The 13,411-nt window shown below is 45.0% G+C and overlaps 1 protein-coding gene across 1 annotated transcript in view; it reads right to left on the bottom strand.

The window, feature by feature from the left end:
- The window catches only part of mfhas1 (multifunctional ROCO family signaling regulator 1), a 31,460-nt gene extending 19,029 nt beyond the window's left edge, over positions 1-12,431 (bottom strand). Inside the window, exon 1 of the mRNA XM_014970187.2 lies at positions 8,996-12,431. Coding sequence (XP_014825673.2) covers positions 8,996-11,948 — 2,953 coding nt within the window. The 5' untranslated portion in view covers positions 11,949-12,431. The remainder of the gene's footprint in view (positions 1-8,995) is intronic.
- Positions 12,432-13,411: the final 980 nt, after the last annotated feature.

Below are 13,411 nucleotides of genomic sequence, written 5' to 3'. Positions count from 1 at the left end.
AGTTTATCCATCATCATTAGTGGCCAAGCTAACAAGCCTGAGCATTCACTGTGGAAAACACAAGCACACCTCATCAAAATATAGCATAGCAGAGAGCAAGAGGGAGGGTGTGAGCAGCTCATACATGATGCTGACTGACAGCCCCAAGACCCTCCTCCTGGCTCTGATTGGTTGTTTCTGATGGAGCGATGTATCTGTGAGGTGGCAGCAGGTCTATAAGGAGAAGTCACTTGACTTTTTCACTGATTATCTGTTTCATATTGCACTGTAAAGAAAGTGGTAGTTTTAACAAATATATATACTGTATGTAAAAAAAAATGTATATAACAGAAAAATAATAGTATTTTCATTTTGCTTCAAAAATCAAACTTGAAGGAAAAAATGTTGTGTTCAAGTTGTGCTAAAACAAGTTAGCTTATCAGTGAAGCTATGCTAGCCTAAAGCATGCTAAACATGTAGCAGCAGCTCAGACATCCCAATGCTAATGTCAGCATTTCATTTCATTCACATTTCTAAAGAAGTTCCAGAAATGATCATAGCTCCTGAAACTCTGGAAAGCTGAATGGCAAGAACAGCTTTTGCCACAAATGTGAATAAAAACAATAAGTATCTTTGTTATTGAGCTCATATATTTAATAATTTGAACACAAAATGTTTCTTATTTTGTTGCCATAAAGTTTTCAAATAAAATGTGATAAATTGTGATTATTTATAGACCCTGCTCTTAACTCAGTTCCACCCCTGAAAATAAATCAAATCTAAAAACAAAGGTAAAAAAAAAAAAAATATATATATATATATATATATATATATATATATATATATATATATAAAAAAAAAAAAATTCCCCTCTCACCCTCCGTGGGTGGTCTCTTTCATCCTCTGAGCTCGGGTCCTCTACCAGAGGCCTGGGAGCTTGAGGGTTCTGCGCAGTATCTTGGCTGTGCCTAGAACTGCACATTTCTGGACTGAGATGTCTGATGTTGTTCCTGGGATCTGTTTGAGCCACTGCTCCAATTTGGGGGTGACTGCCCCGAGGGCCCCGATGACCACAGGCACCACTGTGGTCTTCACCTTCCAGGCCTTCTCCAGTTCCTCTCTGAGGCCCTGGTATTTCTCCAGTTTCTCATGCTCCTTCTTCCTGATGTTGTGGTCACTTGGTATTGCTACATCCACCACAACGGCTTTCCTCTGTTCTTTGTCCACCACCACAATGTCCGGTTGGTTCGCCATTACCATCTTGTCTGTCTGGATCTGGAAGTCCCACAGGATCTTAGCTCGGTCATTCTCCACCACCTTTGGGGGTGTCCCCCATTTTGACCTCGAGGCTTCCAGTCCATATTCTGCACAGATGTTCCTGTACACTATGCCCGCCACTTGGTTATGTCGTTCCATGTACGCTTTCCCTGCCAGCATCTTGCACCCTGCTGTTATGTGCTGGACTGTCTCAGAGGCCTCCTTGCACAACCTACACCTTGGGTCTTGTCTGGTGTGGTAGATCTGAGCTTCTATTGCTCTGGTGTTTAGGGCCTGTTCCTGGGCGGCCAGGATGAGGGCCTCCGTGCTGTCCTTGAGTCCAGCTTTCTCCAGCCATTGGTAGGATTTCCTGATATCAGCCACTTCAGTTATTTGTCGGTGGTACATCCCATGTAGGGGCTTGTCCTCCCATGATGGTTCCTCCAGCACCTTGTCCTCTGTTCCCCATTGCCTGAGACATTCGTTGAGCACATCGTCCGTTGAGGCTTTGTCCTTGATGTATTTATGGATCTTGGATGTCTCATCCTGGACAGTGGCTCTCACACTCACTAGTCCTCTGCCTCCTTCCTTACGGCTCGTGTACAGTCTCAGGGTGCTGGATTTGGGGTGGAACCCTCCATGCATGGTTAGTAGCTTCCGAGTCTTAACATCCGTAGCCTTCATCTCTTCCATTGGCCAGCTAATTATTCCGGCAGGGTATCTGATTACTGGCAAGGCATAGCTGTTTATTGCACGGATCTTGTTCTTGCCATTGAGCTGGCTTCTCAGGACTTGCCTTATTCGTTGGAGGTATTTGGCTGTGGCTCCTTTCCTTGTGACCTCATCGATGTTGCCATTTGCTTGCTGTATTCCCAGGTACCTGTAGCTGTGCTCTATGTCTGCTATTGTTCCTTCTGGGAGTGATACCCCTTCTGTGTGGACGACCTTCCCTCTCTTTGTAACCATCCGGCCACATTTCTCTAGTCCGAATGACATCCCAATGTCAGTGCTGTAGATCCTGGTGGTGTGGATCAGTGAGTCGATGTCTCGCTCGCTCTTGGCGTACAGCTTGATGTCATCCATGTAGAGGAGGTGACTGATTGTGGCCCCATTCTTAAGTCGGTATCCGTAGCCAGTCTTGTTGATGATTTGGCTGAGGGGGTTCAGACCTATGCAGAACAGCAGTGGGGACAGAGCATCTCCTTGGTATATGCCACATTTGATGGACACTTGTGCAAGCGGTTTGCAGTTGGCTTCAAGGGTGGTTTTCCACAGCCCCATCGAGTTTGCAATGAAGGCTCTTAGAGTCCTATTGATGTTGTACATCTCTAAGCATTCAGTGATCCAGGTGTGTGGCATTGAGTCATAGGCTTTCTTGTAATCAATCCAAGCGGTGCACAGGTTGGTGTGTCGGGTTTTGCAGTCTCGGGCGACTGTGTGGTCTACAAGGAGTTGGTGTTTGGCTCCTCTACTATTTATGCCGATGCCCTTCTGTGCCGTGCTCATGTATTTATCCATGTGTCCGCTTATCTTAGCCGCTATGATGCCTGACATGAGCTTCCATGTTGTAGAGAGACAGGTTATCGGCCGATAGTTGGATGGGACTGAACCCTTTGAGGGGTCCTTCTGGATCAGGATTGTACGTCCTTCAGTTAACCATTCAGGGTGAGTCCCATTTTGTAGCAGCTGGTTCAGTTGAGCTGCCAGTCGCTCATGGAGGGCAGTGAGTTTCTTTAGCCAGTAGGCATGGATCATGTCAGGCCCTGGTGCTGTCCAGTTTTTCATACCTGAGACTCTTTCTTGGACATTTGCCACAGTGATGGTTATTGGGGCTTGTTCAGGGAGGTTGCTGTGGTCCTCTCGTAGAGAGGTTAGCCACTGTGCATTGCTGTTGTGGGACGCCTCCCTTTCCCATATGCCTTTCCAGTATTGTTCAGTCTCCAGCCTTGGTGGGTCTGCTCTGTTGTTAGTACCCTGCCATTGAGAGTACACTTTAGCTGGTTGGGTGGAGAAGAGCCGGTTAATCCTCCTGGCTTCATTCTCTCTTGTGTATCTCTTTAGGCGGCTGGCCAAGGCTTGGAGTCTTTGTTTGGCAGTTTCGAGTGCTTCAGGTATGGACATCTGGCTGTACTTCTTGGGTACTGATCTTTTCATTCCACCCCTTAGGAGCTCTGACAGCTGGCTCACTTCCCTCCTTGTTATCTTGATCTTAGCCTCTTAACCGTCTTTTCCATGATGGATATTGGGTCTCATGGTTGCTCTTATAGCCAAGCATTTCAAGGATCACTGATGCTGAGTTGTATATCAGCTCATTGGTTTCTGTTATGGTGTTGGTAGGGATTGTTCTCAATGCTGCATTCACATCTTGAATGAGACTTTCTGATGGTACTTCACTCAGCCGTTGTAATTGGCGTCGGGGTTGCCTGGTGTTCATTCGGGCCACGATTCTCTCTCTCAGGTCAGTTGCTGTCTCGTTCAGCTTTGATAGTTCGTTCATTACTGGGGCTGCATACCCAGTCTCGGGGTGGGGAGTAGTTAACTCCCCCCTGACCTTACCTTTGGGCTCCTCCCTTTTGCCGTAGCATTTGTGTTGTACCTCGTCAATCTCAAGTTGTGATATATATATATATATATATATATATACTCTCGCTTGCTGCTTTTACCGAATTCAAAAGGGAATTTTGAATTTACTTTTTGAACCAAATTTTGAATCGAATTCAAAAGGGAAGTAACAACAACGTATCTGTCATGTGACCACCTGCAGAAAAGCAGTTCTTCTGGCTGTTAGCTCATCTGGAGCATTTATGTATCTACAGCACATGTTCAGGTCATCAGAAATGACCTGAACATGTTTGGTCTGTTTGGAAAGGCTGCCCAGAAGGTCGAGAAAATGTGTTCCCCATATAAAATATATGATGGTGAAACTTTGGTGTGCAGAGCTGCATTAGACTGTACCACAAGGATCCCAGAACAACGTTGATTAGACAAAGGGCATGTATCCCAGAACACAGAATATACAGGTATAAGTACAAACATCTCACACCAACAGTCAATCACGGTGGTGGGAGGGGGAATTATTTCGGCTTGTTTTACAGCCACATGAGTTTATGATGAACTCCTGTTTACCAAAGTATTCTGGAGTCAAACATGAAACCCATCTGTGTAACCGCTGAAGACTGGTTCAAACTGGATCATCAACAGGACAATGACCCCAAACATCACCGTTTGGTCACCATTTCTGGTTCCTTTCCACAACAGAAAGGAGCCAGGGGGTGGTCTAGACTTTGACTGGACTGCAATGGTCCAGTCAAAGTCTAGACCACAAGCTGAATGAAACAATGTGCTAGGGAATAAACAGCACAGTACAGGGACACAAATCTGCACTACTGCAAATAAGAGTCATGGAGAAATCATGCACTGTAAGGGTTTACTGCCAAAGGTGCTACATCAAGCATGGGGTGTGTTTACTTTTTACAGTTTTTAATTTCAGATTCATTTTCATTTTTAAAAAATAAGGGTGTGTGGTCTCCTATGCGTTTATGTATACTTCAAGTGTGATTGAAATTATGTTTGAACTTGGTAAAAACATTGTTTTTAACCAAAGATGTGAAAAAAGGTTTTGCGTTAGACCACAAATGTACAGACACACACTAGGCCTGTCACGCTACACAATAAATCAATTAATAGTTTGATCATTTAAAATAAATTCAATAGTTTTCATTTGCATGATTTATCATTTCTCTCAAAAACTGGATGATAAGCCTTCAGTCTGGTGCTTTGGTCTTATGACGGTGTCCTGCAGCAGCTAGCTCCGGATGCTCACTGACACAGACCGCTTCAACTCAAACTAACGTAACGATGAGGTCAGGAGCATCAGGAATTTCTATACTATTGAAGACAAGAACCACAGAGCTTGAACAACCTCCCAAACACAGATACAGGCGCTCATCATCTGGAACTAGTGATGACTCGTGTGTTTTTCTTCCAGTCACATGGTAGCCCTGTAGCCATGAGGAAGCCTCTGTGCTTCAAATAGACCAGAGCTCCTACTGCCTGCTCCAACAGTAATCCTTCACTGTCAGCTAATGGAGCTCTGATGAGTCTGAGCCTCCAGGTCAGGATGAACTCTGCTTCATCTATTTTTATGTTTGTCTAATTTTGCTTCCTTGCTTCCTTGTGAAGCTTAGTGAGGATGTTCACCACCAATGGGCTGTACACCAGGCCTCGCCGCTAAAGGCTGACTGTCAGTTGTATGAGCAGCTAATGAAGAGAAGAAGAACTTACAGGACCAGAGAATCCAGAGTCTTAGCCACTGATCTCAGTCTGACCTGTATCTGACCCCTGGGCTCAATACAGTAATGTTATGTCCTCCATCGAAAAAGAAGCTAGTCCATGTAGAAACTGTGATCCTCTGAATAATCTGAAGAAGACACAGCCATAAACGGCATATCCTGCTGACTTTCACAATAAAACCCTAACCAGACTAATTAATAATGCAGCATGACATCAGGAAACATGTCATTGTGATAGAATTGCTGAATGTTGCCATGACAATGAGTCAATTTCTTCCTGTTAACCCCGTCACAATGGCCCATCCTTCTTTGAGCTTCAGCATCACCAGTGACTGTCCATCCAACAGGACAGAGACATTATTAGTGCATGACACTTTGATTATAATATTCTACCAAATATTACATCCAAACTTTGATTACAACTTTGCAAAAACTGACTTTGATGTGATTTTCATTCAATGTATTAACTGTACCAAAAAATAAACTAAATGTTAGGATCTCAGTTACCAGCTACATGACATGTAGCTGGTAACTGCGTCTGCAGGTCATCCCGGTGTTAGTTTATGTCCTTAGTTTATTTATGGGCATAAACTAATCCCTAATTTAGGGGTTTATGGAAGGTCTGAACACGATCGCAGGCCACATTTTGTTTAGAATTTTATTTGTAAAAAATTTTGAAAATCAAGCATATTTTTTCCTCCATTTCAGGAATAAACACTGTGCTGTGTGGACCTGTCACATAAAACCCCAAAATAAAAAATACACTGATGTTTGTCATTGTGATGTGACAAAGTGAAAAAGATGAAGAGGTCTGAGTATTTTTGCAGGGTGAGCAGCACAGTGTATAACTACTTTGGCCAAATGAAATAAAATGACCAAGAGTGGACCATCATCCACAAGGTTCCTGAGGTTTTAAATATTGGAATTAAATAAAATAATAATTTAAAAAAAACACACACACACATAATATTTGTCACTTCCTCAATACATGAACTTAAGGTTTGTAGTTACACATGTGAGTAAAAATGATTTCAAAAAGAAGAGAAACTTGTGATAGGTTCCAAACAACATACCAAGGTGAAAACAATTCAGCAGATTTATACTAAATATGAACGCAACAAACCCGGAAAAGAGAACAGAGAAGACTTTGAGCCTTCAGACCTGTGACATGAATCATAGGACGAAGAAAAAGGAGAAGATGCTAACAATCTAACACACTCAATCAACCCAGGCCTTTGTTCTCAAACGGAGCGGATCATCTGAGGACAAAGTGTGTTTAGTCTCTGTGGGTCCAAACTGCATCAACACACTGCAGCCACGAGGATCATGTCCATAAAAGGCCAGATGAAGCAGATCTCCTTACACGCCATACCTATTATACCTACTCCTGTGTCTCTTTGAACTTCAGGCTTTCAATAATCACTTCTTCCATTTTGAATCTTTTGATTTTTATGGAGTGTGCCTTGCTGTTTTCCTCTGACCAGAATTGAAATGTCCCTTTCAATCCTGAAACAGTAAATCTTTCAGCCTTCGTCCACATGACTCTTTCCTCCCAGCAGACCTTCAGCCTGTTTCCTCTGAGCACAGCTGAACTTTACCCAAAAACTAGAATCCAGCTGCTTTTTCTAAATATAATAAGCAGGAGGAAATACCTCCACAGCTGCCAGCACACAATGTGCCATAAAAGTCCACATCTTTTCTATGTGTTCTGCCTCAAAGACAAAGTGAAAAGCTTGCTGGTGTGCAGGAGCAGAATGAGCCCTGCAGGAGGAATTTCTGTCTTTTATCAGGATGACTGCAGCAGAAAACAACTTGTTAAACATCAGCACTGTGATCACTCTGCTGTCACACTCAAGCTATTCGGTTCAGACCCTAACACTGGCCAACATTTCACACTATGCCAGACATGAACACTGCAGAAAGCCAGTTCCCAAGCCCTGACCACTGAGGCGGAAAATGAATCATTGGTTGAAACAAAACTATGTTCAGTGGAAACAATTCAGTGCAGATCTGCAGGAACAGAGACTGGAGGACCTCCCACTTCCAGTTTCTTCAGAATATTTTTGTCCTCTGGCCACCAGGAGTATAAACTGCAAAACTTTAAAAAAAATGTATCACAGACCTTCAAAATAAAATGTGTGTTTGCAGTTTGACATCCAAACACTCATTGAATATGATCAAAAAGATTCTGTACTTTAAGTTCAGACAGTGAACAGCCCACAGAGAAGCCTTCATGTCAGAAAGCATCCCAGGCTCATCAGCTTTGGAAACATGGCATGTCAACATTTCAAGCCAAGATGGAAACTGTCACCACAATACTGCCTCCTGTTGCAATAACAGATGACTGGGTTTATGTACAGTGTGTGTCAGAGCTCCTCTGTAAAATGTGTCAAAGTATGTAAAGTTATTGGGAGCTAAAACTGATCATCTAATTACTGGAAATCTTGTAAAACAAGAGTCCTAAAAGCTTGAGAATATCCAGCATTACATTAGATCACATGACAGCAGCAGCTGACCAGTTCCACTCCATCCAGTCTGCAGCCAGCAGAACCAGAGCCCAGCATTAAAAGCAGGTCATGGTGCAGCTGCAGCCTGACCAGCACTGAGGATTATTTCTGTCCCTGAGGAAAGGGGGAGCGGCTGCAGCTTTATTCCACCTCCATCCCCCCCTGATGGAGGCATTTGTCTCCATCTTCCATAGAGCTGCATTCAGAATCAGGGTGTGGCTGAATCTGATTACTGACAGCTGCAGTGGTTCAGCTCATGTCAACACAAATCTTCCTCTCACAGCAGAGGCAGACAAGGACAAAGACAGAACTCCGTCTAATATCACAGGTCAGCCTTCTTCACTCAGACACATCATCATCATCATCATCTGCTTGTGCCCATCCAGTAGCAACCTGTCCAGGAACAGCAAACTGCTAAGGATGGAACATCAAGTGTCCTGGATGTTAATGGGGACACAGCTCTGAAATCTAACCAAAACCACACATAATGACACCAAGCCTGGCATTAATATAGAATTATGATTTTTGTTATATTTTGCAGTAAAACAAGCTGAAGAAGAAAAAGGATCCATCATGATTCAAGCATCACCTTCAGTGCTAGTAGATCAGATGGTTCCAGTCTGAACTTAAACAGATAATTTATGTTCTGAAACCAGCAGAATAATTTCTTGCTGGAAAAAGAAAATAATGAACCATGTTGGTGATCTCCAGGTAGCAACCAGAGTATTCTCCAGATAAGGAAGTAATATAATCTTCCATTGTATCCGCTCAGGTCACACACTAACTGTTAGCTCTGCTGGTAGCTTTCAGAGGTGTTCAACTTTGTAATGTTGCTTTCTATTAAATAGACTTAATATTTCCTGCACCACTCCCAGTTCAGTGTGGTTCACATGTCTGAGCTGTGTTAATAAGCCTGGATTAAAGACGCTCACCTGGATGAGCTCATCAAACAGGACTTACCCGGGAAGGCATGCGGGTTGGACGACCCTCTCTTGAGGCACTTGGAACAGAGAATATGTACATTATAGTGCAGGCCAGGCCACTCCTGCAGCAGCATGTTCAGCTCCTCCACCAGTGGAGTGACAGCCTGCCAGGCAGTCCAGATGTTAGGCAGTGAGGCGTGGCTAGCAATGGACAAAGTCTCCATGAACAGCTTCCCCTTAGAGGGCTGGTGGCTGATCACCACTGGGACCTTCCCCCGATAGGCAAATATCTGATGCCTGCCATCTGATCGCTGGACCACATGGTTGTTGATCTGCACACTGAAGCGTGCAAAAAGTCCAGGAGGAAACAGGAAAGGGAAGCTGTACTGGATGTAGAGCTGCTCCACTGAGAACAAGGGGCTAAGATTCAGAGAGTTTCCTCCCACTGAGTCTTCTAACTGAGCCTCCTCGCTACTGACATAGCTGGGAAACTTGTACCACACTGTGGCTCCATTCAAGGGCTTGGTGCGAGGTTTGTTGATGCAGTAGCAGACACCCATCTTCTCCAGGAGCTCCATAATGAGGTGGAGGTCCTGCTGTGTCTCAATGTGTGGTCTGAGGAGCAGGCGGATGACATTTGAGGGCAGGAGGCCATCATGGAGGAAGCCCTCCAGGTGCTGCTGAAGATGAGTGACCCTGAGGTTCTCTCCCTTCTCATCCTCAATAACTAAACTCACTCTCCCCTTGTCACCCCTTTCCCCTTCAGACAGCAGCCGGTCCAATAGAGTGGACTTGTCCCTCTGAAAGAAGACATTAAGAATTGCAATAAAACGTGGAAGATTGTGGAAAACATACTCCTTCAGTGTGATGCTGTCCTCAAAGTAGAGCAGCTTCCCACTCTCATGCAGGTAGGACAAGGCGCTCTGCAGTCGGTCCTCTGTGAGTCCCGCCTGGAGGCCCAGACGGGCTGAACTCCACCATGACAGCCACAGATCTTTGGATTTAAAATGCAACTCCTCCAACATCTGCCAGGACTTTGGCAGCACACGGTGAAGGTTGGGGAAAATCTCCCTGTGGTCTGCAACCGACATGAGCTTCTCCCTCAGCCTCTGGATGTTCTTCTGGGTCTCTGTGCAGCTAATATTCAGGACTGGGGACAGGATCTGCAATCGCTGGTTAAGCATGTACTGCAACTGGGCTTTCTTGCGCCTCAGGTTCTTGTCGCTGACACCATAAAAGAGAACATGTGGGCTGGAGGTGCGGACCTTATAGCCTTGCTCCAGAGCAAGGTCTACCTGCTGGACCAGGCTTCTTAGACATTGGATGTCGCTCCTCTCCTGGAGGCCGATCTGTCTGTGTATGTCCAGAGTTTTCTCCTCCACCTCCATCTCTCCACACAGGTCTGCATGTGTCCCCACCAAACACACAACAGCATGAGGGACTTTAGCGCACAGCAGGTGAAGGAAATACCCGATGTGGGCATAAAAGTTCTTGGGCGAGTAAGCTTTAAGATTGACAACGAGAACATAGAGAGCACCGGGGGAGAGAAAAAAGGGTTTGATGAGGTCATAGTTTAGGTTCCCTGACAAGTCGTACACTAAGAACATTAGATGGCGATCAGAGTCTGCCACCCAATTAGTGACTTCTATTCCTTTATTTCCCTGGGTTCCTCTGACGTCCTGCTCAGTTGGTACCAAGCTCTGTCTCAGCTTGGTCTTCCCAGCATTTTTTGTCCCCATCAGAACCAGTTTTAGCCATGGCTTCACAGCAAGCTGAGACTGTGCTAGTTCCTTCTGGTAGACAGCAATGTATGGGATTCCCTTCATGCACACCTCATATGGAGGCTGGATGAGAGGGTTATCCTTCACCTTCCAAATGTTAACCCTGGACAGCTTGCCAAAATGATCTGGAAGAATGGCTATTTGGTTACCCTGTAAAACAAGTTCCTCCAGCTTCTCCAGCTCCACAATGGAATCAGGTAGATGAGTGATGTTGTTGTTGTCCAGCCAGAGATTTACCAGCTTCACCAGCTGAGCAATTCCCTCTGGAATATTAGTCAGTTTATTTCTGCTCAGGTACAGTTCCTCTAATCCTGTAATGCTTAAAACAGCCTGTGGAAATTCGTTAAACTCGTTGGAGGACAAATTTATCATTTTCAGTCTTTGCAGCTGAGCAAAGGATGAAGGCAGCACTGTGAGGTTGTTTCCATCCAGCATCACACTCTCCAAGTTGTGCAGGTGACAGAAAGTGTCAGGTAAGGAGGACATGTGCAGACTGCTGAGCCACAGGATCTTGGTGGACTTCAGCCTCAAAATGTCAGCTGGCAAAGCCTGAAACTTGTTCCCAGAGAGGTCAAGCTCCTCCAGCTCCCCCAGGGCCAAGATCTCAGCGGGGAACCGGTTCAGCTTGTTGTGATCTGCATCCAGAGTTCGCAGCTTGCAAAGGCTGGTGAAAGACCTGGGGAAGTCGTGCAGGTCGTTAAAACTGATGTCAAGTTCCTCCAGAGTCTGAAGCGCTCCAATCTGAGCTGGAAGGTTCTGGAGTTTGTTGTGACTGATGCAGAGCTTCTTCAGTCCTCTCAGCTGCCCCACACCATCAGGCAGGCTTCTCACACAGTTGTGACTCATGTCAAGCTCTACCAGTTGCCCCAGCTCAAACACCACCCTGGGCACAGAGGAGAACCTGTTCCTGCGGAGGATGAGGATGCGCAGGTTGTTGAGGGTGGACTGCAGTCCGTCCGGCAGCTCCTGAAGGGAGTTGTTTCCCAGGTTGAGCACCTCTATGTCGGATATATCGTCAGGCAGGATGATCTGGTTGTTTTTGGAGCAGAGGGTCAGCTGGCGGAGGTTGCTCCGCAGCTTCCTGGAGCGGAGGGCGGCATCCCTCCACAACCTGGCCGTTTTCAGATTGTTCTCCGTTTCCTCCATGGCGTTGCACCCAGATCCCTCCTTCTCCTCCTCCTCCTCGTTGTTTTCATTTAGAGTTTTCATGATTCCTGAGCGGGCAGCATGGTGGACAAAGTCCCTCAAAAAGCAGCGCTCCTCCGATGAACAAGCCCTCGGTCAGAAGGGGGACAACAGCCCCTCGGCGTCGGCTAATAATCAAGTGTTGTGGCAGGAATGGGAGGGGTTCCTGCGGCCGCGGAGACATCCTCTTCTCCTGCGCCACTCAGCACACAATGAGAGCAGACCACCGCGATTACAGCTCCAGCTTCAACCCTGAGCCCGAGGCCCGGGGCTCCGCCTGCCCTCTGATCATCACAGTCAACATCTTCGTGCACAGAAACCGCCCTGAGGCTCCCAGAGTCCGGGAGGAGCCGAGTGTTTGTGATGGCTGCAGAGCCGCCGTGGGTCCTCCGGGGAGCGGAGTGGAAGTGAGGCAGAGGCAGCAACAGCAGCGCACACTGCGTCAGATCTCTGCGCTCCTCCTCCTTTTCTCCTCCTTCCTGTTGTCCGGAGAGAGGAGGGAAAGTGGTCATCCTCCCATCGTTTCCCTGCTGCAAAACTCACTACTGTACGAGATTCCAGAGCAGAAATGTTGTCATAATGCGAGTAGAAACATGTTGGGTAGTGGTGGAGACTGTAGGTCCCGTTGATTGAAGGGAACGAAGATATTTTGTAGACAATAATGACCAGATTTAAATGTGTTTTAATATAACAAATATCAGTAAGCAGCTGGTAGTTTCAGTCAGCCACCTTTTCATGTTCTAATCATGGAATTATCCTTTCCTGGGATGATGTGTAATAAATGACATTTTAAAATACGTTTGCCAAAAAAGACACAATAAGTTCCAGCTTTGATATACACCATTAAATATAAATGATTTTCTTATAATTAATATAAGAACAAGTAGATTTTTCATGTCTTTTCGATACTAATGGAGAAAACATGAAAACCCCTACATGACTCTTACTCCGCCTAGTGGACGGGGTGTATAAGTTCGACTAACAGTTACTCCAAAGTAAAGGGGAAGCAGTAGGCGACTTTTCAACACCTTAGTCAAAAATCACGAATACCTGATAAAAGTATCTAAATATAAAAATAAAAAATCTTACTTCTAGCATTTTTCTTGTTTTATTCTTCATCTGCCTTTCACAGTTCCTTTAAGTCGGTTTGTCACATATAATTCTGATAAAATATTATAACATTTGTGGTTGTAACATGACAAAATGGGTAAAAGCTCTATGAATACTTGTACAAAGCACTGCAAGAACTAAATATAGAACAGGAATATAATGGTGCATTGAGGTACAAAACAGAATATATTTAAGTTCAAAAGTGTTTTTTATTGAGTAGAGGTACACAGTTGAAAAGTCAGGCCTACGGGGTAAAACTAAGAAAATTGGCAATCAACTGTTTGGGCCTTTTTTTGGTCTATTTTTGTGCTAGAAGTATTACATATTTTAATTATCGTGTAACTTTAGTAGATTATAATTGTTTACAACCTCCAAAA

Source organism: Poecilia mexicana, unplaced genomic scaffold (genome assembly GCF_051168715.1).
Source record: "Poecilia mexicana isolate PSO_F unplaced genomic scaffold, ASM5116871v1 scaffold_12, whole genome shotgun sequence".
In the NCBI taxonomy this organism is placed as follows: Eukaryota; Metazoa; Chordata; class Actinopteri; order Cyprinodontiformes; family Poeciliidae; genus Poecilia; species Poecilia mexicana.
This window is presented reverse-complemented; position numbering and strand designations above follow the sequence as displayed.